The sequence below is a fragment of the Cladophialophora bantiana genome (assembly GCF_000835475.1).
Source record: "Cladophialophora bantiana CBS 173.52 unplaced genomic scaffold supercont1.3, whole genome shotgun sequence".
In the NCBI taxonomy this organism is placed as follows: Eukaryota; Fungi; Ascomycota; class Eurotiomycetes; order Chaetothyriales; family Herpotrichiellaceae; genus Cladophialophora; species Cladophialophora bantiana.
Genome location: NW_015971577.1, coordinates 246,223 through 272,776, shown reverse-complemented (window position 1 = coordinate 272,776; position 26,554 = coordinate 246,223). Strand labels below are relative to the sequence as shown.

At 51.4% G+C, this 26,554-nt stretch overlaps 11 protein-coding genes across 11 annotated transcripts; 4 read left to right on the top strand and 7 right to left on the bottom strand.

Moving 5' to 3' along the window:
• Window positions 1-1,046: 1,046 nt before the first annotated feature.
• Window positions 1,047-3,293, top strand: Z519_02004 (uncharacterized protein; the record flags this gene model as incomplete). Its single annotated transcript, XM_016759761.1, has 1 exon — window positions 1,047-3,293. The coding sequence occupies one exon, from the start codon at window positions 1,047-1,049 to the stop codon at window positions 3,291-3,293; it is 2,247 nt and encodes a 748-aa protein (XP_016623282.1).
• Window positions 3,294-4,538: 1,245 nt separating this feature from the next.
• Window positions 4,539-7,550, bottom strand: Z519_02003 (uncharacterized protein; the record flags this gene model as incomplete). Its single annotated transcript, XM_016759760.1, has 3 exons — window positions 4,539-5,743; window positions 5,791-7,228; window positions 7,287-7,550. 3 exons carry the CDS (start codon window positions 7,548-7,550, stop codon window positions 4,539-4,541), a joined length of 2,907 nt encoding a protein of 968 aa, XP_016623281.1.
• A 1,011-nt stretch (window positions 7,551-8,561) lies between these two features.
• Z519_02002 (pyruvate kinase) lies at window positions 8,562-10,471 on the bottom strand (the record flags this gene model as incomplete). The annotated part of the gene is made up of 7 exons (XM_016759759.1): window positions 8,562-8,889; window positions 8,944-9,777; window positions 9,826-9,947; window positions 10,007-10,087; window positions 10,137-10,183; window positions 10,241-10,285; window positions 10,354-10,471. The coding sequence occupies 7 exons, from the start codon at window positions 10,469-10,471 to the stop codon at window positions 8,562-8,564; spliced, it is 1,575 nt and encodes a 524-aa protein (XP_016623280.1).
• An 893-nt stretch (window positions 10,472-11,364) lies between these two features.
• On the top strand, window positions 11,365-11,863 carry Z519_02001 (uncharacterized protein; the record flags this gene model as incomplete). The annotated part of the gene is made up of 3 exons (XM_016759758.1): window positions 11,365-11,370; window positions 11,428-11,510; window positions 11,719-11,863. 3 exons carry the CDS (start codon window positions 11,365-11,367, stop codon window positions 11,861-11,863), a joined length of 234 nt encoding a protein of 77 aa, XP_016623279.1.
• A 699-nt stretch (window positions 11,864-12,562) lies between these two features.
• On the bottom strand, window positions 12,563-14,256 carry Z519_02000 (uncharacterized protein; the record flags this gene model as incomplete). The annotated part of the gene is made up of 2 exons (XM_016759757.1): window positions 12,563-12,705; window positions 12,870-14,256. The coding sequence occupies 2 exons, from the start codon at window positions 14,254-14,256 to the stop codon at window positions 12,563-12,565; spliced, it is 1,530 nt and encodes a 509-aa protein (XP_016623278.1).
• Window positions 14,257-15,306: 1,050 nt separating this feature from the next.
• Z519_01999 (uncharacterized protein) lies at window positions 15,307-16,383 on the bottom strand (the record flags this gene model as incomplete). Its single annotated transcript, XM_016759756.1, has 1 exon — window positions 15,307-16,383. One exon carries the CDS (start codon window positions 16,381-16,383, stop codon window positions 15,307-15,309), a length of 1,077 nt encoding a protein of 358 aa, XP_016623277.1.
• A 313-nt stretch (window positions 16,384-16,696) lies between these two features.
• Z519_01998 (uncharacterized protein) lies at window positions 16,697-18,708 on the top strand (the record flags this gene model as incomplete). Its single annotated transcript, XM_016759755.1, has 3 exons — window positions 16,697-16,749; window positions 16,804-16,896; window positions 16,947-18,708. The coding sequence occupies 3 exons, from the start codon at window positions 16,697-16,699 to the stop codon at window positions 18,706-18,708; spliced, it is 1,908 nt and encodes a 635-aa protein (XP_016623276.1).
• A 323-nt stretch (window positions 18,709-19,031) lies between these two features.
• Z519_01997 (uncharacterized protein) lies at window positions 19,032-20,518 on the top strand (the record flags this gene model as incomplete). The annotated part of the gene is made up of 4 exons (XM_016759754.1): window positions 19,032-19,176; window positions 19,235-19,275; window positions 19,355-19,524; window positions 19,663-20,518. The coding sequence occupies 4 exons, from the start codon at window positions 19,032-19,034 to the stop codon at window positions 20,516-20,518; spliced, it is 1,212 nt and encodes a 403-aa protein (XP_016623275.1).
• Window positions 20,519-21,215: 697 nt separating this feature from the next.
• On the bottom strand, window positions 21,216-22,226 carry Z519_01996 (uncharacterized protein; the record flags this gene model as incomplete). Its single annotated transcript, XM_016759753.1, has 3 exons — window positions 21,216-21,355; window positions 21,438-22,132; window positions 22,198-22,226. 3 exons carry the CDS (start codon window positions 22,224-22,226, stop codon window positions 21,216-21,218), a joined length of 864 nt encoding a protein of 287 aa, XP_016623274.1.
• Window positions 22,227-23,042: 816 nt separating this feature from the next.
• Z519_01995 (uncharacterized protein) lies at window positions 23,043-24,713 on the bottom strand (the record flags this gene model as incomplete). Its single annotated transcript, XM_016759752.1, has 1 exon — window positions 23,043-24,713. The coding sequence occupies one exon, from the start codon at window positions 24,711-24,713 to the stop codon at window positions 23,043-23,045; it is 1,671 nt and encodes a 556-aa protein (XP_016623273.1).
• A 449-nt stretch (window positions 24,714-25,162) lies between these two features.
• Window positions 25,163-26,500, bottom strand: Z519_01994 (uncharacterized protein; the record flags this gene model as incomplete). Its single annotated transcript, XM_016759751.1, has 2 exons — window positions 25,163-26,372; window positions 26,418-26,500. 2 exons carry the CDS (start codon window positions 26,498-26,500, stop codon window positions 25,163-25,165), a joined length of 1,293 nt encoding a protein of 430 aa, XP_016623272.1.
• Window positions 26,501-26,554: the final 54 nt, after the last annotated feature.

Here is a 26,554-nt window from a genome sequence, read left to right as displayed (position 1 = left end):
TGGTCGAGAAATAAGGGCTTAGATCGCAGGCAAAGTCAGTGTTTACCGAAAAGAATTTATTCCAGCGACTGACGAGGCTGGAAGGTGTCAGTGACGTCAATCGCATTCGCCTTCAAACTATCACCACCAACTGTTGCGCAACTTGAGTTCTTTCATAACTCTTTGACATTCTCGCAATGGAGTAACTCCTACTACATTTGCGATTGCGCTGGTTCTCGTCTCTCCGATGTACTAAAGCATCACGGTGAGGAGAGCATAGGCTACTCGACATATATATCTATGCTTGGACAACGGATGTATGGTTTATTTGGAGGGCGGGCAAAAAGTATCAGCAACAATTCCATCGCCTGTCTTTGGAACAGCTATTCTATTCTTCTTATCGAAAAGGCTATACCATGATAATTTCCTACAATTGCAGTCAAAGCAGAGACACAATCGCTCGCTTCGGCGACACGGCGGGCAACACGTGAGCTGTTGCCCTTCTCAGATGTGGGATCTGCCGCAAGGCTGAGTCAAGTCTCGGTAGACTGATTCAGCATAACTGGCAAGCCACCGTCCTTTCTTTGTTGCCAGGAGGAACGGACATTTGAGTCCCCTCATATGCATTCATAAGGAACCCCCATGAGAGTCTGAGGCGGCGGTGGCATCATATCCTAATCGAAGGGCTAAGCGATGCCCCATCAAGCAAAGACAAGCACAGGGATTGCCGTCTAGGTGAGGTCATTGTCTTTGATAGCTCAACGAGGCCCCAAACTGCCGTTTATGGCGCGGGTAGTCCAAGACCAATGATGCAAAGTCGTTCAGCAGATGTTGAAACACGCTTCACGCGTTGGGCTTAGACAGCCTCGTCTTGGCGTGCAGGCAGTCACTCTAAGCCGCTTTGGGAAATCTGTTGACCCACTGCCTTTTCCGGTCGCCGTTTGTTTATGTGCAACCGCTTTCCCGACCACATCGACCTTTTCTTGCTTCTACAAGTTTGAGTCTTTTTCAACAGGTTGATTACTTGTTTTGTTACCACTATTGCATGATCCCGCTAGAACACCATCATGGCCGACAACAACTCTGCAGATACCATTCCAGTTCGGCGATCCAAGAGATCAAGCGCTGCCATCTCTCCCATGAAACCAACAACACAGGCAACAACTCCGTCCAGAAAAAGACCTCAAAAAAGAGCTCGCTTTTCTGAACCACTCCTGTCTCGTGGAACGACTGGTCTTACACCCGCCGTGGGCAAAGCTTCCCTGAAAACCCCAAAGTTCAGACGAGTCTCCACTCCAGCCATCACCAGGTATCAAGACCACGACGAAGTCCAATTTACCCCATTCCGTGAAGTCCTCGACGCAAGGACCATCAGAAGGATTAGGCGATATGGGTTGAGTGACGAGATGAATCGGTATCATGCAGAGAGGAAGTCCAAGACTGAACTACAACGCCAGCTTTACCAGAAGAACAAGGAATTGCAGACCCTCAAGGACGAATTGGATGCTTCTAGGCTCCGTGAAGCCTCCCTCTTGCAATGTGATCCTCTTGGAAGCCAGGAACGAATCATGCAGTTGGAAGCTGAAGTTGCAGAGTTGACCCAGAGATCTAACGACGACGATTCCGGACTCGGCAGCAGTTCGCCACATTTTTGTGGTGATAATGATGGCTTTCACATCTACGAGGATGATCCAGTCTCTAACGAGCATGAACCTACTGACGCCGAGGACGATGTCATCGTGGAAGTGGAGCTCAGGTCTGCACGACAAGAAAAGCAAGCTCTCTTCCGGTCCAGCCAGGGTTCTTCGAGAAACATCATCCACTTTGAAGACTCGCCAGCCCGTTCTTCTGATGCACCACAGACAGTGCCTGATCCTCCTGAGATTCCTACTCACGAGCTATCGAAAGAACTTAGCGCCACCATCAATCGAGCTGAAGCCGCAGAACGGGCGCTGCAAGCGATGACGAACGAAATCAAATCCCTCGGCTTCCCTTGCAACAACGATGACGCCAATGATTGTATCGCTGCCATCAAGACTCACTTCCGTAGCATGCGTTTCGAACTCGAACGGGTCGTCCCCGGAGAAATAGTCATGTCCTTCGATTATACTCGCCTGATGCCCGAAATGCTCGCAAAACTAAAGGCAGTTGCGACTCGGGTCCGTGACCGTGAAGCAGAGTTGAAGTCCATGCGGGAACAACAGCGCTCTTTGAGGGGAAACTTCGACCATGCACTTGTTGCAGCAGAGAAAGCGAACAACAGAATCAAAGAATTAGAGGATTTGATTGACAAGAATGCCGAAGAGATGCTTGAACAGCGCATGCGGGCCCAGGCCCTCGAGCGGGAGGCCAAAGAGCATGAGGCCAACAACCAATGTCTCATTGCCGCCATCGAGAAGTACCGACTAGAAGTCAAACGCCTCGAAACCTTGGTCGAATTGATCGAAGGAGAACAAGCATCGCGTCTTCAGGACGTGAGAGCCGCCACAACTGCAGAATTCACGCAACGGCTTTCAGATATGGGCGCTAAAGTTGCAGCCGAAACCCGTGGAAGAAGAGCAGCCGAGGACTCTGCTGTTGAGAGGCTGAGGCAGATCAACGAACTTGAATCTGCCTTGTCCACAGCTCGCCAGTACGCGGAAGACGTCAAGGAGCAGCTGGAGACACTGGAGGCCCGGTGTTCTGTTTCGCAGCGTGAGCGCGAAGAAGAAGTTGAGGCCCTGAATGCTAGGATCCAAAGACTCGAGAAAACGAACACTAATCTCGAATCGAGATGGAAAACTGAATTCGCCCTCTGCTCTGAAATCCTTCAGAGCATGTATCGTGGCCAGCTCAGAACTAACGTGCAATTTGACAAGGATATCAAGAAGTACATCCGGGGCGCGAAAGTACGGCATGCGAACTGGGAACTGGAGAGCGATGACATGCGGAGCGACGAGATAGTCGGAGAAGGGCCGATGACGCCGGCCAGCGTGGTCAGATTCTCCGAGTTCTCGGAAGTCGAGAACACGGATCGGGATGGCGAAGGCGACACGGACGATGCGGACGATCACGTCGAGGGCAGAGTGGAATTGTCCCGGGGCAAGAAACACCGTCGCCGCTCGTCGGTGACTCTGCCTTCAGCATTGGGCTTTCCTAGTGTCGGCATTCTGAAGAAACCCCGCGGAAGAAGGCGATATGACAGTGGGATCGGAATGGACTCCCTGAGCGGGGCCGAGGATGAAGTTGACGCTCACCGAGGTGTCATGACGCCGGAGTTGAGCTCCGAAGGTGATGATATCGACTCTGAGAATGATCTGCGCCTCAGAGTGTGATGTTGTTTGGGCCTGGATGGATACATTGACGTGGACGTGGGTGCTGGACATGGACAAGAAAAGCCATGTCTGAGTTTTGTTTTTCAGCTAGTCGACGGTCTCGACGAAGGCTCTTCTATTTGGTACTTTCCACAATTCCGGGGGTTCATTTGTATGGGGAATGGGCAATTGGAATTCTGTACATGCGTGTTGGACATACCACATACAACTTCAGGGCACGGAACGGAATCTCTCTGGCCAGCTTGCAGGGAAGAAGGAGTATTACTGGAGTACGACGATGGATGATGTATTACTCCCCGCTCGGGCTTTCCTTTTTCCTCTCCCTCTCTCTCTCTGTCTGTCTCTTTTCGGGTCTTTCTCGGTGGCATTACACGGAATTGAGAACCGGGCTTGCGCAAAAAGACAAACTCGATAGATATCTTGGTTCTTGCATTGGCGAGGACGCAAGTAATTGCAAGGCCTTCTTAAACGAAAGCATACCTAGATATCCTCGTGTCACATTGTATCTGGTCCTTGGACGGACGACGACGAAAAGTTTCAAATACAGGGATCTAAGTCTGCTAGACACAGTTCACCCCGCAAGCCGGAGATTTCCAAAATGGTGTCTTCGCCTATGAGGAATCACAATCCAAGGGCCTGCTAGGGGGACGAGACCTGGCTTGTAGCTATTGCTGCATTGAGACAACGCTGGGACGGTGCTGGGACTTGGAGAAAATGGAAATCATGGATGGAATGGGACGGTGCGGAGAATCGTGATGTCTTGTCTTCTCCATATGGCGATATAGCGTCGTTGCTATCACATGTCAGATTGTCCATGCTCCGTTCCGTGTCTGTCAGGACAAGAACTAGAATAAACTCTTATCCTTCCCGCCGTGTCTCCGGCCGTTCGAGGCCTGTTGCCATGACATGAGATTCGTCTTCAAAAACTGAATCTTGGCGCTCCCCCGGTACAGTCAGTGTTTGTTGAATCCGTGTCTTGAAGTGGTGTCTGCAGGCTTTCGTTATAAATATGCCTGGAAGGTGAGAAGATTCATCCTTGACAAAGCTTCAAGACGATACATTCCACGCTCGCCGGCATGACATGGTAGACTGAATTCATCCAGTACGCTGTTGCAGCACCTGATCCGCAAAATGCGTTCGTTCCTGTTACATTGAATTGACCGTCCCAGACAAATTTCCCGCATGCGCTCTTAAAGCCCCAGACTCATCATACGACATGTAGCGATTCCGCCATTATAATATGAATTAGGAAAAGTCATCCATAGCCCTATCAACCAACTGGACACCATGAGCCTGACCACTTGCGGAAGGGTGGCTCGAAGCGGCATCCTCACTCAGTCCACCACTATTAACCCCAGAGTTGACAAGTCTTCTGCTCAGACTCCCTGAGACAGCTGATCTCGACACACCAACCGGCTTGCGGTCGCTCGTTGCAGCAATTCGCTTAAGTGAGCCTGGCCGGGACCCAGTATTGGAGCCTGTAGATGCAGGAACAGGCGAAGTGTCGGATTCCTGGTCATGGTCATCGTCGTCTAGTGGCGGGGGAATGTGCGGGCCCGGCCCTCCCCCGGTGAAGGTGCCAGGTAGATTCAAGCTTGCACTGGTTATGGAATCTGGCGAAGAGAGCACTTGATTTTGCCCATGGCTTTGGCCGTTTGTGGTGACTGGATATGCTGATGCGCCCTCAAGATTTCTCGCCGTTGGTGGAGATGCTGCATTCCTCTCCACGGCACTCTGATTCCGCGCCTGAATGGGCGAGGACTCGTTGCTCCCAGGAACCTCGAGACTTCCTCGCTTCGTTGCAGACGGCAATCCAACACCACTCACGCTCCGACCATGACTTCCATCAGGCCTGGGGCTCGCGACGACCGGAAACCGTCCAACACTCCCATCCGTGCTCTTATCTCGCCTATGTCGACTCGTTGGTGCCGGAGACTTTTCTCGTTGTCTTTGTTCCCTCTGTTCCGTGATAGCCCGCGCACGAGCTTCCATGTTCGCTCGTCGAGAGCTCTCATCCGTAGTGCTGACGGCACGTTGACGGTTGGAGAGACTGTTTGATCCAGAAAGTGTAGACGACTGGCGCTTGAGTTCACCGAAGATGGCTTCTTTATGATCGAACAAATCGCGAATTAGACGATACGCGTGACGCTCCTCTAGTGTCAAAGAGTTTTCTGTCCTTGGACGCAAGATGCACGGAGCTAGAACGTAGGCAAGTGCCGAAACATATGCCTCGTCTGCCGACGTCAAGTCGATTAAACGTGTGAAGTGTGTCGCTATGGCGTCGAGGGTGGCAATATTGTTGAGACGAAGTTGGCCAAGGGTAGATTGTAGGACTTTGATTCTGGGCAAGGCGTCGACTGATTCGGTGGATATGGGATTTGGGATTGCATCAGAAGTCGTCGCGTAGATTGTCTTGATGATTTCGTACACTTGTGAGGAGACAAGCGAATCTGTTACAAGTCAGCGGTTATATCCTTTGCAGGTTTCCATAACTTACCTGGCAACTCAAGAAGGTACAGCTTCAACACACTCGCGATAATAGGCATTTCATATTTCTCGAGGATCTCTCGGGCCACTGGGGCACCATTGTTGATCTGATTTCGGAGATGATGGGTTGCTGCCAGAGGAACATCCACAAGCCAGATATTCCGTCTGGCCTCATCCCCCTCTAGATCAGGGTAGTGATTATCGAGGAACGTGAGGATAGAAGTGACAATGATAGGGACTCTCTTCCGATCCGCTCTTGCTCTCGCTTCCAGGTCAACACCAAAAGTCTGGTCATCCACACTTCCGTAGTAGTTTTCGTAAGGTATGACTTTGGGGATGAAGGCGCCTGTCCGGTAATTCTCAAGCAGATATCGCAAGTCTCCCAATGGCTGGATGGTTTCCTGATAAAGCATCATGTGATCAACCTGGCTCTGGAAAGATGGGATACTATTGCTGATGGCGCCCGAAAAGTCCAGGATCACAGACTTGATGGCCTTCAGACGATCTGTTTCGCATCGCTCGAGGAATTTGAGGTGATCCATCATCGCTTCTTCGAGGTTGCATCTCAGCAGGTCAAGTCTCCGAACGCCGGCTCTGTATTTTTCGTCTGCTTCTCGAGCCTCGCGTTTCAGCCGGTCAGCCTGCGTCTCGTTGGGAAATGGGTTGTTCAAGGGATTCCAGCTCGACAAGGTCTCGGTAATATTCCCAACTGTTGGCGACTCCAAAAGTCCATCTACCGACGCCCCAGTAGTTGACCTGCTCAACGGCTTTCTCTTCTCGGGCACACCCGTTATTTGAAAAGTCCGCGGCTTCCACTGATATTTCATTCTTGAACTGTTGGCGAACGTGTTGCCCATGTTTCCGATCAGACGCAAGAACCCACGATCAATGAGATCTTGTCCAATCTTCTCTGCGTACCCAACACTCGACGCCTTCATGTGTTTCTGGATGTAGTCGGTGATATCGGTACCAGCGGAAACATTCTGATACAGTCCCAGTATAGGGACCCTGTGTTCGCCCAAGGGGATCGTCTCGAGCATATCGGTAAGAAGCGATTTCAGTCTCTCGGGCGGATATGTTTCATCGCCAATCTCGACAGGTAACTCTTCGATTTCTTCTTCTGGAAGAACAATCTTAGGCGGCGGGGGGCTTTGTGGTTTAGGGCTCTCCTTCGCCGGCCCCGCGAATGCCATTTTATTTTCCTCTTCGAGATCCTCCACTAATCTGCACTTGTTGAAGTAATGGCTTCTTAGCTTCTTGACCACCTCGGCTTGCTTATCGTGTGCCTTGATCTTCGCCTGTAGGTCGTCCTGCGAGCTTTGTATCCGTGCAGCGTGTGAATCGCACCATCTCGAAAACGGATTAACCACGAGTTCGCGAATGTTGTCGGCGATTTTTCGATGGTTTTTGGAGGCTTCGACCATCTCACCCCGGACGCCTTCATATGCCTTCGAAGTGAAATAGGTTAGCAAACCGTCGAAGGGGAGCCCCCAGTGGACCATCTACCTTTCTTGTACTCGCGCCGTCATCTCTTGCAAATCCGCCCGTCATCCGATCAATGGTTGGTGCAATATCTCCCAGGCGGTCGCTGTACATTTCTTCCGCGTCTGCTCTCATGCTCGCGATTGTGAGCACCTGCTGGTTCTCCACGACGCCTTGCTGAAGCTTCTGGAAGAGCACTCCCAGTCCTCCGGCATAGTCGGCGGACCAGAAGGATTCGGTGAAGCCGGGCACCTTTGGCCTCCCGGCTGGAGGGTTCTCGCTCCCCATGTGTGGTTATTGACTCTCACACGAATCCAATCAATTGCTGGCTTGGCAGAAAGACGTCGCCTTATGCTGGCAAACTTCGTCAGGGTATTGGAAGCGCAGGCGCAGGTTCCTTGACCAACGTCGTGGGCACGGAGGGTGGTGTAGGTTGAAATGGGTGGTTACGCGGTTCGTACACGGTTGTCGCAAGCGCGCCCGAGATGCGAACAGACCGTCACTCTCGTTAAGAAAAGAGAAGATAGAGGGATCTAGGGATAGCTAAGGGATATTGTCAGCGTATTTTTGAGCGACTCGAATAAATTCATGGCAGTTAGGCTGAATCTGAAACGGAAATTGAAGATGTTGTCTGGGGCCAGGAATAGCACCTGCTGTGCCTCTGAAACATTATTGAGCGGGGACGAGCGCCACAAATCCAAGGTGCCCAGCGAGCCCAGCTGATCCTTCCAGGCCTTAGAGGTCCCTTTGGGCTCGCCGGCCAACTGCGCACTGGTCAGTGGGCGCTGGGCACATGTCAGGACTCCTGATTGCTTGAAATGCACCAAGCTTTTCCGCCTCGTGGCCCTCGCCTACGGTACGAGGTATATAGGTACTCAGTCTTCTCCTGAGTCCCCAATGCAGCCATGGTGGCTATATCACGACTAGCTGCTGACCTGCAGTACTCCCAGGTATGGCCTTATGTCAAATGCAAATCAAACGGGTCAAGTGGTGTTTGGAGTGTTCATGGGTCATTTTCGTAAGAATATTCGAACCGACAGTCCATAAAAGATAGTAGTACCTTTCCTTCATTTCCCCATCAACCTCGACACACACGGAATTCTGCCGGGCCTTTCGACATAAAGTTGGCAACATACCCTTTTTCATTGCTTGCTCTCCTCTATTGTCCGGTCAGCAATCCCAGCTTGCTTTGTCATTTCAAAATCGCCTCATTCCCCTCGTCGGAGACTGCGGCGGAGTAAACGACGACATGACTGGTATCTGTCTCGCAGGTGCGGTGAAAAAGTCATCGACGGTTAGTCAATCCTTGAGACCCAAGTCTTCCTCCGCAGGTACAACACGAATGGTATTGGTGTGACCCTGTCCACCTCTCCAGCCTTGGACGCAGACGACGCTGTCACCTTTGGCCAAAACACCAAGCTTGATGGCCTGAGAGATCCCCCACTTCAATCGCTTGTCCACATCTTGTTGCCAGTCAACTCCACGGAAGTCGGGCTTTGCTTCAGGGAACAGGAACGGGTACACTCCACGATACAGGTGGGCATAGCGCGAAGCAATGGCATTGCGTGTCACCATGATGATTGGACACACTGGACGGTATTTGGAGAGAAGTCGCGCTGAAGAACCACTGATTATCAAGATCAGTTGAAGAAGCTCGGAGCTACGGCTTAGGACTACTTACCTGGTTGTCAAGACGAGAATAGCGCCTGCGTTCAGCTCCATGCTTGCGCCCACAGCAGAGATCGCAATCGACTCCACAGTCTCAATAGGACGAGGGCAGCTCGTCCTCAGCTCATCGAACACATTGGCATAGGGGATGGCGACTTCGGCCAACAAACAGGTTTCGTGCATCATGGTGACGGCTTCCCTGGGATAATCGCCTTTGGCAGTCTCACCAGACAGCATCACACAGTCCGCTCCGTCAAGAACAGCATTGGCAACATCCGAAACTTCGGCTCGGGTAGGTCGAGGATTCTTGGTCATGGACTCCAACATCTGTGTCGCGCAAATGACCGGTTTGCCCTTCATGTTGCACTTGGCGATCATCATCTTTTGGGCAATGAACACCTTTGCGGCCGGAATTTCAATGCCCAGGTCGCCACGTGCGACCATGACACCGTCAGTCTCGGCGAGAATCTCGTCAAAGTTGTTCATTCCCTGTTGGTTCTCAATCTTTGCAATGATCTGGATCTCCTTGCCCTTCTCACCCAGGACCCGTCGAATATGCTTGATATCATCTCCTCGTCGAATGAAAGAGGCGAAGATCATGTCGACCCCATTTTTGACACCAAACTCCAAGTCAGCAATATCCTTCTTGGACAACGGGGGAAGGTCAACGTCCGTCCCGGGGAGGTTGACGCCCTTCCTGGAGGAGATCTGCCCATCGTTGAGAGCCCGCACACGAAGGGTCTTGTCATCGACGATCTTGATGACTTCAAAGGATTGAATGCCGTCGTCGACATAGATCAACTTGCCGACATCGATCACTTTGGTAATGTTCTTGTAGTCAACGTACCTGATGCGAATTAGTCTTGTTGACGCAGCTGGCAAGCCTCCAACCTACAGGTTCTTGTCGTCGCTGGCAGTCTGGTATTTGTCGTCAGTAGTGATATTCAGTTCAAGACCAGCCTTGATGGGAATGTCTGCGTCCCCAGGAGTGTTTCCGGTCCGGATCTCCGGTCCTTTCTTGGAGAAGTCAGTCCTGGTTTTTCTTAAAGAAAAAAAAGGGTTATAGCTCCACTCACGGTGTCGAGAGCGATCGCAACAGGGCGACCTGGATAGTCTTTGGCCGACTTTCTGGTGTTGTCAATGACGGATTGGTGGTACTTCTCAGTATTAGCTTCATATGCTTCTCCCGTAACAGGTTGTGTGTACCTCGTAAGAGCCGTGAGAGAAGTTCATTCGGACAACATTGAGACCAGCTATGACCCGTTCAGCATTTATGCCCCTCCTTTTGAAGTATTGTCCCTCTCACATACCCTTCCTCAGCATAGTAATCTTATCAGCAGAATTGGTCTTTGGACCTGCCGCAGACGATCTCAATTAGCTCCAACTCTCCCAATTGTTGGTGCTCCGTATTCGAAAAACGTACCAATGGTGCAAATAATACTGGTCCGTCGGTGGTTCTTTTTGGGCCGGTAGTCGATGTTGAGGTTGCACTGCCATTCCAGCTTAGTGCGATTGGCGAGATGGTCCAAAGCGTCACCCATGTTGTCCGATGGATTTGAATATACACTTCAAGCGGTGAGGGTTGGGCAAAGAACGCAGGACTGCGGTTGACGGTGTCTCAAATAGCGGTAGTCGGCCGCCGAAGGGCTGAAAGTCAGGGAGACGAGCTCCGTCAGTCACAAACGTTGCAAACGCAGGACACAGTCACAGAGGCTGTCACAAGAGAGAAGTCACTTACTCTTAACTCGAGGAGAGATATGGCAGGAAGAAGCGGATTCAGTAACGAATGAATAGCGGTTGAAGGTATCACCGCTCAGCAAAATAAAAAAATACGGCTGGCGCTCGCGACGGGCAATGGTTGAGCTCAACCCAGCTTAGTTACAGTAGCAGCTGGGTCGCTGAGTCGCAGGTTGAATAAGGATGGAGCTCTCACGTCACCGCTTATCAGGGGTTGAGAATGGGGGTGACAGCATTCACACGCAGTAAAAATCAGGCGAGCGATAGGCTAGTGAAACTCAGCAACTGCGATGGGGGAGTCTGTCGGGCTTGGTTGGCGCCGGAAATGAATAATATTAGATGGGCTCGATGGGCGGCAAGTGCAGATGGGGGAGGTCAAGAGAGGTCCGTCGGCCCCATTGAAACCTTGCGGGAGCTGAAGAGAGGGGCCGCAAGGGCCGCCATCTTCAAAGTTGCAGCAAGTGAGGGGCAGGAGTCGCCCAAGAGTCGCTGCCAAGAGCTGATAAGATACGCGACTCCCGGGGTCGTAACAACATTAATCCGGCGCTGCCACTTACTAACTCCTCGGGTAGACGGCCTCCATCTGCCTCTACACATCACATGTGAACAATAGGCAGACTGCATCCCGTCTTCTTCCATTCTCGCAGCTCATCCTCTTTCCCAATATCACAGCAAGCCCTTCCCAATCCCCTTCGCCATGGTGGTAAGTTTCCATCAATCGCATCCAATCTCAGAACATGTGGACCAACAACATGTATAGCTCGGACGCCTGACTCACTACGCCTTTGACGCCGTCCTCATATCTGCATTTCTCGCCGGTATCAAGAGAAGCACTGGTCTCACGTACGTACACCAGCACCGTTGGGCGTTTTCTCCCTCTCCCTCTTTTCTTCTCCGGACAGAGTGGTCCATTGAGGAGAGTTGAGCTGGAGGGCGACATGCAAACACGAAGGTTGCAAAGTGGTCCCACGAACTGTCTCTTTGTTCAATGTCTTTTCGCATTCTCGCTTGGATACCTCAAACTCACTGATTCTGATATCTGACACAACAGACCAACCAGTGTCAAAGCCTCGTCGCTCGGCGAAAGCAAAGAACTGCAAACATGGGTGGACCGTTACCTCGGAGTGGGCGAATGGGTGATGGACCAGAGTGTTGCCTTTATGGGCAGCAGTAGTTGGTTTGAACGAAGGAGATGAAAACAACACACATTTCAAAACACATCTCCCGAGCGATAAATTACACAGAAGTGGTGTACAGGGAGAAACTTTCCCTGTGCAGGTGAACGCAGGGGCTGGAACAGCTTTCAGGAATATACAGAGGAGGTTCTGAGAATCGGCAAGTAGCATGATTATCGGGCGTCAAGGACAAGAGGGTGTTATCCTTCCGGGCCTGGGAAGAGAATGGGATGCGCGGTGAGGGAGTGCATATCTGTCTGGTTGGGTGGGTTCCGCGTTGGAATATCGTTCTGCGATACACTCAACTCCTCGGGTCATGGAATTGTTTCCATTTGGCCGAATGCGCAAGAGAACGTGCTTTGTCTCTGTGCTCGTGGGCCAGATCTTCTCAGCGTACACTTCGCACCTCATAACAAAGCCAGAACACTATTGCATCAGAAAAATTAACGCCGAATCTAAATGCCCATAGTGAACTTCTTGCACATCCTGTAAAATGGGACGGACATGTTTAGGCTCTCTTGCGCTCAAGACGACTGCGAATAACCCGACTTCGATCACCAGTTGCGACATCAGCCATCAACGCCGTCCGTATTATGAAACAACATACCATTATCCATGGTCATATTAACAGTAGCTGTTCCACAGGAGCACATCCCGTGTTTACGTACGCCCATCTTTCCCGAAATCTATTGCGATGTCCTCCTTCTCTGTCTCTTACCACTATCCATGCCCTCCCCGGAAAGTATCATCGATCAGCTGGTCGAGATCGATCCTCTCGTAGAAGGAGATATGACCGTATGGCACCCAATACTGGGCCAATTTATTAGGCGAAATCATGATAAGCTGGGAGGGAATGAATTCGTCTGTACCAAATCAACAAGCATCAGCGCTGGGCTGTCTGACCAGGGATAAACAGGGCTACAAAAGGGCCGACGAAGAGGCACGGACTTGGCCATGGATAGGAAACCCAGATGAGATTTATGGTCCATGAAGAAAGGAGGAGGAAAGCAGACATCGTTGGACTCACCATTCTGAAATCCCCTTGCAGCGACGTGGCCCCTACTTCTCACCACCCTCGCCCCCCGAAACGGATGTTCCTCTGCAATTCTAATCAATCCACCAGGTCCAATGTCGTCCGCCACGAAAGTGTACTCTCCTCGCGGAACGTGGGGATCGCCCGTTAATTTGACAGCCTCGATGGAGCCTTTGTATATGCCCTCGTCTTCATACATTGCCAGCATGTCGCGTTGATATTGCGACTGGGACTGAGCAAGTTGTTCGGCTGTCTGCTGGGAGAGCACCGGTTCTTCCAATTCATCTTCCTCACTCTCGGGAGGCAAGTCAATTAGCCCTCTCAAATATGCGTCCGTGGGTCGACGTTCAGGGATCTCAGGGCCTTTTTCCGACTGCATGACCAACAGAAACTCGCATCCGTGGCCGGCGTAATCGCCCACAAAGATGCCTTGGTAAGGCTTTTCCTTTGTCGGGGTGTACAATACCGGGTCAATGGTACTCCACGTCGAGACTTCTTCACCTATCCTAATCCCGAAGTGCGCCATGCCTGATGAAAACTGGCTCCAATGCCTCAGGCGAAAGGTGGTTTGCGAGATCTGATCGTATTTTTGCGGTTTGTGTCCTGACCCGCGGAACTTATCCACGCTGGCGGCGCGCACGCGAGGCATATTGGGGATTGTTCTGGGTGGCCAGAGAGCCATGGATTTGTTCTGCAAATGCGGAGGAATGTCTCTGCTCAAGAAGAAAGAGGCAGACGTATTGTGTCCAGGCCGTCCCACAGTCATTTTAATCTCGGCTTCCCACCAACCCTGACGGGTATTGAAAGGGACGATGTCATGCGGCAGTTTGAGGATCGGGTCATCCAACCAGAGGTGCACGCGTGGATGGAAGTTGTGGATGACCACACTGGGTTCGTAGGGCCAGAGAAGACCCATTGATGGAGTCCTCTCAGCCAGAAGGCGGTATCCCTCAATACAGCCTCGCCGCGGGTCGAAACGGCAGATCATCACGCGGCCGATGTGCGGTTCATCGGAAATCCAGATCTTGTTCCGGGGCACGAACCAGTACGGATGATGCGTGATGTACAAATCACGATACGAGGATGAAGGATACGGATCAGACGGAAAGTCTTCTGGAGGAATATTTGGGCGAAGTAAGTTGGCCCAGAGAAGGTCATTGTAGGCCAGTCCTCGTAGCCGACGACAACACCGAGAGAGCGAGACGAGCGACTGACATGGCAGATAACATAGTATTTGACAGATGATCTCGGAAGGGAGTCGGACCAGCGCTGCTTTCTGGTGGTCTACCGAGTTGGGGGTTGTCATCGAGGTGGCGTCGTCAGGTGGTAGAGGAGCCATTTCCTCGATATCGTCGGCGGTATGTCGGCGGAAGAGGCCCATGGCCTAGAGCCCAAGGACCTAGGGCGAAGGTTAATGATATTGCCAGCGTGGAAACGAAAGGGAGCGGGAAGAACTTGAAAGATAGAGATTTTGGGGGGAATTGGGAATTGGCCATGTGGTCATAACATTTGAACACTAGGATTCTCGGAGAAGCAATCAAAGGGAAAAGGCTGAGAAAGGATCCTCCATCTGCCTCCGTCCACCCCGCCTTTCGCCTTTTTGTACGTACTGCCAATTCCCGGCTTCCTTCTGCAGCCATGGGCGCTTTCGCCCACGAGCTGACAAGCACGCGATCGTATTAGTAGAGATGCGGAATCGAATCTGTATTGGAAGAGGCAGCCGATGAACTCGAGGCCTTGACTGATCAGGAAGGTGAGAAAAAGTGAGAATCAAGCGGGCCACTTGTCGATGTCTCTTGTACGGCAGGCCCCGCATGAAAATACTATCGAGGCTACTTAGGGAAGGGGAAGAGGAGTCATGCCGGAGGACCGTATTCGAGCTATACGACAAAGGATCCCAGCCCGCCTTCTCAATGAGGTTGCTATATTGCCCAAGTACAAGTCTCGTATCTAGTACACGAAATATTCCTCACAATGCTGATGGCTCGATATTTCCTCCCTTGGTCATCGAGGTTGACAAACGTATGTGGCGTTCTCTTCTATTCCACCCTAGGTCCACACCCCGACAGAGCCCATGCTGCCATGCCGCCATGCCGTTGAGCACCAGCCCACATGATCAGGACGCGTTGCTTGTATTAGGGAGGTATCTTGGAATGGATGCTGTCTGATCCATCATGGTGACCTGCCCGTCGTGATTCCGAGATCCGCAAAGCCGCAAAGTCTGGAAGCGGACAACGAGGAGGCAGCGTCAGCCACTCGAGCCGTGACTCGCCCACCTGCGCTTGGCCACAGAATTTTGCTTGACGACACCAAGCGACTGAGCACTATGTGTCCCGGCCTAGCTCCAGTGCGGCCTCCTCCTGAGCCTAGAGTTCACATTCTTTTTTGGTTGAAGGCCGCTAAACCACTTCTGCTCTCGAACCGATCGCCTTCAGCCCCGTTTTCTCATGTCGATAGATTCCTGCTTCTGCGCTTGCGGTGATGTCGACGACGCGTTTTCTTCCTGCCAGATATCCCGCTCCAGTTGTTGGAGACTATAAGGCTTAATATTTGGATCTTTGGGAGGATCAGGGATCAGAAATTTCCCAATGACTTCACCGAACACTCTCGTAAGAAACGCCTGTCGATTTTTCCGGTCCTCGTTCATCGTGACGCTATACTTAAAGAGATCTTCGGCGTACAAGTCTGTCAACTTGGCTTCTTGCAGGGCAGCTCTTGCAGCTAGCTCTCGCTCATGAGGTGGATATTCGTGTAGGGGCTTCTTCATCTTGTCCTCCATGGCTTTCGGTAGCGCCATTTGCTCCAGTGTTGGGGCGGGTCGATTGGGGTTGAACAGCGATGATAGCGGTGGAATGGGCTGGTTGTTTCGTTTTGCCTCGTCTACCTCAGCCTCATAGTCCATCATTCTGTGATACAACTTATCGGCGTGCATTTGAATTTTTTCCTCGTCCTCAGCCGAACTGGTTGCGCTCGTCATATATCCCAAAGCCTGCAGAAATTTGGCTTGCAGGGTATAACAGCGATTGAATGCCTTTGTCTCTTCATGACACATGGTCATTCTCCCGCGCAATCTGTCGGTCAAATTGCCGCCTTTGAAGCAGATTTGTTGCATTTCCTCCTCGAATGCGCAGTTCTCCAGTGCGGCTTTGTGTATGGACTGGTTTCTGTCTTTTCTTGCTGAAAGCACTCTTTCCACAGGCGTAGATGTAGCTGCAGTGATCTCATCTTGGGGAATATAGGTCTTCCAGATGTGTTTGTATCGGCCATCTTGAAACAGCGATTCTTTTGGCAATGGTCTCTCTTCTGCAGTTGGTATCGTATCCGGGATAATCTGTTCGGACGGCTTCACAGTAGGGCTGAGCTTCTCTGAAGGCTGCAGCGGTTCTATAGGAGCTTCGGCTGGGACATAGGGCCGGGGTTGTTGCTCCTTCAAGAATTGCTTCAAGTCGTCGTCGAGGTCTTTTGCAGGATCATTTTGGTTGCTTTTCCCTCCCCAAAACCAGCCCATCTCTCTCGAGGATTGCCCAGACTCTTTCAAAACAGCCGGAATAGACGAGAGCCCATAATTTACCTGCGGCCCGGTCGCAGCGAGACTGTTCACCTTCAGAAATCATTTCTCCGCAGCTCAGCGCCAAGGCAGACCCCTGTCGCCTTTGAATGCTGTCGCGTTCTCCCCTCATTCGACGCGTCGGCTTTTGACCTCATCCAGTCACGACTATTCATGTACTGTCTTCGTGAATAGTCAAAGAACACGGATTTCGCTTCGCGCATACATTATTGCCACAAGCTCTCGAGGTTTCAAATGGTCTCCACAACCCGTCATGGCTTCTAACACTCGACAAGATCGGGCGCTGATGCGCCAACGTGGTGCAGGGTTTGTTTACTTTGCTGAAAGAGCGTGAAACGAACCCAATGCTGACAATAGTAGATCGCGCACAGTCGCAATTGCTGATTTTGGTATCAATTTTGGGTTGGGGGACAGTCGACAGGAGCGTCACCAGATGCGACAGAGGGGTGCCGGGTATGCTACACCTCTATCTGACTCGAACCTCGCTCATATCTCTTGTCCAGGTCCCGGAAGATTTACAATGTCGACTTTGGAATATCTTTTCCGACCCCGTCACAGCGTTCAAGCACAAAGACACCGCAGTCACGAAGGTCTACTTCTCGCCAGCCATCAAATACACCATCCAGACGAGGCCGAGAGTCGACGTCAGCAAGGTCGACCAGACAAATATCGAGCAAGCGGAACTCGACTCAACTTATAATGCCTCCGCCTGAGCCGGAACCCAAGTCAGATGTTGCGCATACAAGAACAAGAACTCGCTCTACCAAAAGAAGGAAAACATCTCCGGCTATTGATACGCCAACCCCTCAACTTTTCATGGAAATTCCTCGGTCAAGGCCCACAAGCCTGGCTTCGCTGAGAAATTCTAGTCGGACATTTACAATCGCTGAAGACGACGATGCCGGGGTTTCTCATGCCATTATTCAGGCAGGAGAACAACATCAGACATCTCCCTTATTCGTCCCACAGGAGGCGCGCGAAAAGGAAAATGCGACGCCGGATGATGGAGGATCGAAGGGCACCGTGGGTTCCGATTTACAGACCACAAAGAGCGGGCGAATTCTGTTTGCACCTTTCTTTGATGAAATTATCACCGAATCCGCTTCGGAAGCCCCCGGACTAGATGACGAAGGGACGGATCAGGCGCTGAGGAAAGACGACACGTTACAAGATTCAGTTCGGCCTGGTTCTTCGAAACAGCAAAAGCGGAGGAGACGAAGGCCCCTCACCCTTGAGCGCAGAAGACGCCGTTCGTCTACTCCGAGTCAGCCTGTCAACCCGTCAAAAGAGGATTCGCCGCCAGGTGTTTCTTCTCAAACCACGTCTGAGCATATGCCATCAGCTGCAATCATGTCTTTGGCAGACCGAATCGCGAAGTATAGCAAACTTACGAGACCAAGGAAGCGAGCAGAGACTCCTCCCTCCGATCCAGAACAAGCTCCTGACCAAGAAGGAGAGGAGGAAGATGACTCCTACGTGGAACAGAGCTCCCCGGAAGTAGAGACGCCTGCTGCAGGTATGAAGGACAAGAGAAAGACTCGCCGACGGATCTCTCGAGATGGACCAGCCGAAGTTTCCGAGGGCAAAAGAGGCAGATCTACCTTCCCCATCCTCACACACCGACTGACCAGTGTCCCGACATTACCAACAATCCACGAAGATGGCGAAGCCCCATTTGGGGATGCACTTGCTGATGTTACGAATGATCGTGCTCCGCCCAACGTCGTGGACGTGCTAGCCCAGATCTGTCGCGAAACAATTTCGAACACGATTGACCGTATAGCTGAAACTACACAGCCCGGCAAACGAACCGCATTGAACAACAAACGGGGGGCTCTCGAAGCATTCGGAAAAGATCTCGATGACGAACTATTCGCCATGTCCGAAGCTGTGGAGAACCGCATCAACCTGGAAGCCCGAGTTCGGAAGACTAAACGGGAGAAAGCAGCTCTACAAGCTGAATATATTGAGTTAAGGACGGAGCGGGAGCAAGTTGCGTTGAAATGTGACGCACTTAGACGACGGCACTGGGACTGTGAAGAGGCGACGAGACAGAAATGGACGCTCAGCGAGGCGGCTCGACGCGTCGAGCAGGAGTTGGACAGAAATATGGAAACAGGGTGTGATCGCTTTGAGTTCCTGATACGAAGTGTAACGACGGCGATTAGCAGTGCATCCGGACATGGTGGAATTTTGGATAGAGTCAAGTCGTTCAATGCCCAGTTGGAAAACATGGCTTCGGCCCTTGAGGAGAGCAATGTCTGATGTTGTTGATTGTTGGTATCTTATGAGGTAAACAATCTGAGACGACTGATGATGATGGACGGCAATTTTGTATTGGTACCTTGCCAGGAACTGGAGGTCATGCTCGCCAGGATGGCAGGTAGGACATACGGAGTTCTGATCATAATATATTGAAATCGACGGCAAAAGCGACAACAACCGAGTCCCTCGCAGAATCTTTTCGCGACATAGTGAGGCGATACGGTACGCGTCTTGTAAATTCTACAGCTGATTCTTGGTTTCATTTCGCCCAGTCGCAAAAGCTCGTGGAGAGAATGTTGGACTCCATACTTGACGAGGCTGAGATGGCTCCGATAGCGGAGACGGTTCAGCCTTGCGCCGGATCTTCTCCAACTGGCATTATTTTCTTCTCCGCTTCACACAGCAAAGGAGCGCTGGTTTCTCAAAGAGGTCTCATTGTAGACATGGCAAGCCGAACGTTGCGGATAGGTATGATCTCTCACAATTGTCTTCAGGGCTTCATGCTGATATGTATCCCCCAAAACAGCCCTCATTCCCGGCGACGGTATCGGTCGTGAAGTAATTCCGGTACGAGTTACAGCAGTCCCGATCTTGTCCCTTGCCCACTCGATTCCAGCTCTGTACGTTCCTAATATTCAAGCTACAGGCGGGTAGACGCATTCTAGAGTCGCTTCCCTCGTCGTTGGGCTTAAACTTCTCCTTTGTCGACCTCGACGCCGGGTTCGATTGCTTTAAGCGCACGGGAACGGCGCTGCCAGACAAAACGGTCGAGACGCTGCAAAAAGAATGTGACGGCGCCTTATTTGGGGCTGTGAGGTGAGCCCATATACCGGAATTGCGAGATCCCTATGATACATATACATTGTTGAGAGACAAAAATCGCACACTCTCCGCGCACCCAAGTCTCACTTCGAAGCCACCCGACTAATTCTTGTCCCTCCTCTCTGCCAACAGCTCCCCAACAACCAAAGTCCAAGGCTACACCTCCCCAATCGTGGCCCTCCGCAAGAAACTCTCCCTCTACGCCAATGTCCGTCCCTGTAAAACTACTCTTTCCTCGGCATTTCAATCGCCCGTTCCGCATCCGATCGACATGGTCATCGTGCGCGAAAACACTGAAGACCTCTACGTAAAGGAGGAGAGGACATACAGCGATAGCGAAGGAGGGGAGATTGCCGAGGCGATCAAGAGGATATCGAGCAAAGCGAGCTGGCGGATCGCGAACATCGCGGGCGAGATCGCGTTGCGACGACAGCGGATGAGGGATCAGCAGGGTTCACCAAAGAGAAAGCAAGGCATGGTCACAATCACCCACAAGTCGAACGTCCTCTCCCAAACGGACGGTCTCTTCCGCTCCACCGCCCGAGAATGTCTTTCTCAGCCACAATTCTCGTCCCTGAAAATCGAGGAGCAGATCGTTGACAGCATGGTGTATAAGCTGTTCCTGCAACCGCAGTACTACGATGTGATCGTCGCGCCCAATCTGTATGGGGATCTACTCAGCGATGGGGCCGCCGCGCTGGTCGGCTCACTTGGTCTGGTGCCCAGCGCCAATGTCGGTGAGGGCATCATCATAGGCGAACCGTGTCACGGATCCGCGCCGGATATAGAGGGCAAGGGCATCGCCAACCCGATAGCGACCATAAGAAGCGTGGGTGTCATGCTGGAGTTCTTAGACTTGCCCGAGGCTGCGCAGGTCGTGTACAATGCCGTGGATGCGTCTTTGCAAGAGGGTAAGTTTGTGTCTCCGGATTTGGGCGGGCAGGCGACGACGAAGGAGGTGGTGGATGACGTCGTTAAGAGGCTCTAGCTTGGTGAATATTGAGGCGCCGTTGAAGCGACCAACTGAAAGAGATGGGTCGAAACCGAGCACCGTGAGACGCCCGCTCTGGTTGGACTTGCATGTTTTCCTGCTTCCCGTAGGTTCGGGCGGATTCGCGCCGCATTTTGGATATGACAGGAAGAAGAAAGGGTTCAGCAAAAAGCAGAGAAACATCAGTTTGTAGGGGATTCTGTTACGTTGGTCTGCAGGATAGCCAATCCAACGAAAACTGTGGTGGGCAAAAGAAGTTTGTACGTAGCAAGAGGCTGTGCTCTAAATCTCTGCTGCTAGACTTGCTTTCCGTTCGAATTGATAGCGACTACGCCACAAGCCTTCTTTAGTTGTCTCCTGTTGACGTCCACCTCCTAGACCTGCTGATTTCAAGACAGCAAGGCTCACACTCGAACCAGGAAGAGAATGTTCCCGCTTCGCCGTAGATCATTCTGTGGTCGTCTTGTCTGAACATGTATGACATTAACAGCTATACATTCCGCTGGGTCATGGTCCCCCATCAACCTGTACTGAGGCCTCAGAAATTGAATTGCATGTGGTAAGAATCGTCGGTTGGACCTCATTTGTGGTGTCTTCTCGGTGACCGGCGCAAAGATGCCTCACAAGAACGAATAAATCCGAGATGAGAGCTCTATTCATATGCGTCAACGTACAAGAAAGACAACTCGGTCCCTCATTGCTGCTTCTTCGTCGCCAGCTGTCCTTGCTCCTTGTCGAATGCCGCATACGTGACTTCCAAACTGGCCACACCGGAAATGGCGACGTACAAGATCAGAAGGAGAAGAAAGCCGACAAGGTAGCCCATGAATATCCCTATGAAGTATGTCAGTACATCGCAGCGCCGAATCTGGACGGTGGAGAAAGATGAAGAGAAAAGCCTGAAGAAAGAACGCACCGGGGGTGAAAAATTGATACTTATCGAACAACGGCCCGTCGATCATGGTCTGGTTACTCGCAGTCTTGTTGGCCGCCGTATGGACACCGAGATCTCTCTTCAGATCGAGATGCATGCTCTCTTGTATTTGGGAATCCATGTCATACTCGACGGCTTCCTTTTCACCTGCGCCTTGAGTAACCAACATCCCGTCTTGTGACCGGCTTGTCATGAACAAAACAGTATAGTTGTGCGTTGGCAGCAGATCTATCACAGAGGCTAGAAATGCGTCGTTTGAAGAGAGATCATTGGCTCTATTTGACCCAGCACATGGCGCAGGAAGAACAAGTTCGAGCAGACGGGGTGAAGAGGTTAAATCCTTCGTCGGAATACCTCCTCCTTCTTCCGAGGCGTCGACAGAAGTAACCAAGACGCCGCATTTCGTTGTCAAGGCATCAATCCATGCAGAGCTGTCAAGGCGACCAAAAACATCTGGAACAGTCAAGCTACTCCGAACAGGCGATCCTTTGGATTGGAAAGGGGATAATGATTTTGCGAGAAAGGGCGTGGATCTCTTAGAATTGGAGTAGTCTGTGGCGGACACTCCCGGTTGCGAGACAAGAATGTAGTAGTCTGAAGGGCATGAGGAGAGAGTCAATGCGACGTCGGAGGTCAAAAGAGGCGCCGATTGAACTTGGGAGGTCGTTGCTAGAAGTCTACATGCAAGGCAGACACTGGTCAGTTGAGAAGTGCCTGAAGTTGAGCGTGGATATAAACATACTCGGAGGTTGAGAACATGAAAAACGGCATGGTATCGAGATAGCCATGGGCGCATTCAGCGGCCAGCGCCAAAGCGCACAGCCGAAAGAGACGCATAGCGCAGGGGGTGACCGAGGAGAGTGTTTGTTCAACAGTTAACGGTGCAGTTCTTGAAGCTTTGACGTGATGCATGGGATGCGAACCTGCGCGCTGCATCTGGCGTTCTCCCGCTTCATCGTATACCCAGCAAGGCCAGCTAGGCAGCCAATAGGAGAACCATGCATCTTGGCTGTTTTGGAATGTTTGCCTAGCGGGACAGAACGGGACAAGGCTGACATTGAGAATTTGAGAAGATAAAATTTCCCCTCGAGCTCGACCTTCCGCTTTCATCTTGAAATTCATCCCTGATGTGAACCGCAACCCCTGATCACCAGTATAATAACAATAGGGTGATTTTCTTACACTCAACATTGACGTAACAACAGCAGTGAATCTTGACTGGATTGTGCCGCCTGCAAAGAGATTTATCATCTTCCGCTATGGGATTTCATATGTGTCAATCCCGATCAAGGTACGGGTAGAGCTCTATCAACTGTCACACTCCAATGTCTCTTCTCTGCACAAAATACTTTCAAAAGAAGTAATCATATGATGATACAAAGAATAGCTGATTCACTTATTTTGGTCGAGACCATTAATGGGTCAATGCGAATACCTTTCTTTCCCCTTCTGAGATTCCGTCAATTTTGATCAATTTGGAGCGTCGCTATCGCTGATTCAATGTTGCTGACTCTTTTCAAACAGTAGGGCTCATACAAGTACAACTTTCCAAAATCCGAATCCCGTTTGGAACCTCGGAGGAAGGGCTCATACACCTGTCCTTGCGTGTCTCTCCATCGCGAGAAAGCCACCTTTAACATCTCCGATCCATCCCCACTTCCTCTTCCGCGCTGTCTCTTGTTCCATTCCTGCTTCAGCTTCAATTCTCTCCATCAATTTCTGCGCCGCGATCTGACTGTCGTTCCCACGCTGGCAGACGAAATATATACTCGGATATTTTGGTTCCTCGCCTGCGTTCTCTTTTGTCTCCCTTGCTGGGCTTGGAGGTATTTGATCAGATTGACCGCTTGGCTTGGGTGGGAAGCTATCATGCCTTGTAGCAACGGGGATATGCGACTCCTGATCGACCATCCCTCCATCCGGTCCCATCTCAGGAGCGAAACTCGGTCCCGGTCCAAACCCAAGAACATCGAATGCCCCATTTCCATGCCTCAGAATTTGTGAGATCGGGATATTTAAACTGCCCCGTACTTTCGGACCCAGTTCATACTCATGCTCTTCGCGGACGTCGACCACAATTGGCTTGGTTTTCAGTTTGCCACTTTCGTCTTGTTGTTCCGCTCCGGCGTGCTCCTGGAGAAAATCCCTTGCCTGAATTCTATTGTCCTCGCCGAGCAGTTTGACATCCTCGAAAACACCACAAAAAGCCTGGTAATCCAGTCTGCCATGTGTGATGATTTCAGCAGTGACCTTGCTCAAACCTTTTGTAGCAAGAGTTTCGTCGTCGCCGCACGTGATGCAGTCCTTCCGCCGTCCGCGCAAGCTGATGGTGCGGAACATACTTCTTGGATCGCTAGCGTAGGTGTTGTACAGGAGCATTGTGTGTTGTCTCTTTTCTCTCTGTGTTTCCACGGAAGCTCCCGCACTGTTCACATGCTGTTTTGCTTTGGTTTCGCGAGGGAGATGTCCACGGCTCGTGATTATCTTGATGGTCTCTCCAGCCATCAAGGTCCCTATCACCCCGACAACAGGGCCTAGGATTCCAATCTCACTACATCCTCGCACTGTTTCCGGAGCTGGCGGACGAGGAAACACACAGCGATAGCAAGGGCCCTTTTCGTCTCCGTCGGAGGAAGACGTGGGAGGGGAGTTGAGGACAATTAGCATACCCTCGCCTCTCTGCGCAGCACCGCTAACGAGCACTTTGCCTAACACCACACACGCATCAGAGATCAAATACCGTGTTGCGGGATTATCTGTGCAGTCGAGTACCAGATCATATTGGGACACGATGTCCAGAATATTGCTCGCGCTGGCGGATTCTTCATGACAAACGTACGCGATTTCCGGATTCAGCTCTCGACATCTCGCGGCCGCCGAGTGGACTTTGCTCTGCCCCAAGCGCGCAGCAAAGTCAGTGTGCACAATTTGACGGTGGAGATTGCTCGTTTCCACGTTGTCACCGTCCATAAGGCCCAATATACCAATTCCGGCCCCAGATAGGTACAGCGCCGCGGGTGAACCGAGGCCACCTAGGCCAATGATGAGGACTTTCGAGGCTAGCAGGAGCTCTTGGCCGCGGAGTCGGACTTGGGGGACGAGCATTTGGCGGTTGTATCTGCCGGAAGCGAGGGATGGAGCAGGCAGGAGAAGAGAAGGTGCTGATTGGGTTTTCGGTTTGGATGGTAGCGAGGTGGATTGGTCTTCGTGATGCTCTCCTTCCGAACATGAATCTGGGATGTGACTGGGATCCGACATCTCCACGCCGTTTATGTCCAATATTTCCGCAGCTTGATCATCAATCGGAGGCGGCGGGTGGTTGTGGGACGAGGAAATAGACCTATCTACAACTCAGTCAACGATCTGCTGAAAGAATGATTCGAATAAGACCGCAAAATCAGAACAAAAAATATTCATTTATGGAGTCTCTGGTCTGGTTCCCAGCAGCAATTGATCATCTCATCAGCTGACATCTGGGCGATTGTCGTCCTGCAGGGGAAACACGATTCTGTCCTGCGGCGGCTCTATTCATACATAGACGATGGATCATACCACTCATCCCATCACTCACTGTCGCTGGGTATCATGTATCATACTTGTAGGGGAATACCAATGTCCTCCGGTGTTGCCGAACAAAGTTCTGCCAGATCCGGCAAAACGAAATGCCCAGTTTCGAGCGAAAACACGCGCAGAAACAATTGTCTGACTTACTCGTCTTCTGGTTCAATCAGATCGGGGAGATGCTCTGCCTTCTCTTTACCTTCCAGGATGTTGTATACAGCAGTAAGGAGAGGGAAGTCCTTCTCCATTCCCTTGTGCTTGAGGAATCTGTTTACTTCATGAGCTGTCAATGCTCCTTGCAGCTTCTGCCCATTAAGCTCTCGGTCTTGGATCTCCTCAATTGATTTGCCCTCTTGGATACTCATTTTGGCGCACCGGAAGTTGCGGCCACCAGAACATGAGGTGATCAAATCTGCAACCCCCGCAGACTCGACAGTGAAAGTGTCAGACTGGATAGTGTGAGGGAAGAACCTGTTTCCGAACTCTCTCATCTCAAGAAGACCAATTCGCATAACAGCTGCCTTGGCATTGTCTCCCCAGCCCAAACCGTCGACCCAGCCGGCAGCAACAGCCACGATGTTCTTCAAGGCACCGCCTAGAGACACGCCAGCCACATCAGAAACCACTCGGACGTGAAAATAGCGCCGGTGGAGCAGTTTCTTCCATGTGTCATGGTCAATTGGATGATATTCGGCAGGGAGCGGTTTGAGTTGGACCTTTGATGGCTTGCCGGAGACATCTTTATGGACCATCTTTGTTAAGTCGACATGACTCGAAACCGGGCTAGGACCTTGAGATGTGGCGGGTGTAGGTGCTTGTGAGTCTATCAATGGCGGGTCATATGCAACTGTGGTCTCACTGAACTTCTCTTGGGCGATTTCGCCGGCGATGTTTGCTCCCGACAAGGCACCACAGTATATACCCAGCTCTTCTCCAATAGTTTCGGAGAACAGACTAATGAAGGAGTCGTTGACGTTGACGCCTTTGATGCACGAGATGCCTCGAGCGAAAGGTAGGATATGGCCACGGAGTTGTTTGCATATGTTGAGAATAAACTGGTGGGGGAGGTTGAAAATCAGAATGGAAGAGTTCTTGACTGAGTCGACGAGGCTAGGATTGGCGACGACGTTGTGAGGAAGAGCTATTCCCGGGAGGTATTTAACGTTCTCGTGGAAGGTGTTGATGAGAGTGGAGAGCTTGTGTTTTCCTTTGCTGAACTCGGAGTTCTCGTCGTAGTGTTTTGATTTCTTGTCCAATTCGACCTCCTCTTCATAAACCCACATCTGGACCTCTCGCTCGAACAGTTCGGGATGTTCAAGTGTGTTTTCTCCGATGAGTTTTGAAATAGTCGATCCCCTGGTTGAGTTAGTCAGAATCCTGTAGAATAAGAATAGTCCTTACCAGTTCCCCGAGCCGATCACGGTAACCTTGTGTTTCTTTGCATAAGGTGTCAGACCAGACATCTTCACCCGGAGTCCGTCCATGGTGACGGGGCTGCTGAGCTTTGGAACGGCGGAGAGAAATTGCAAGGGAACAAG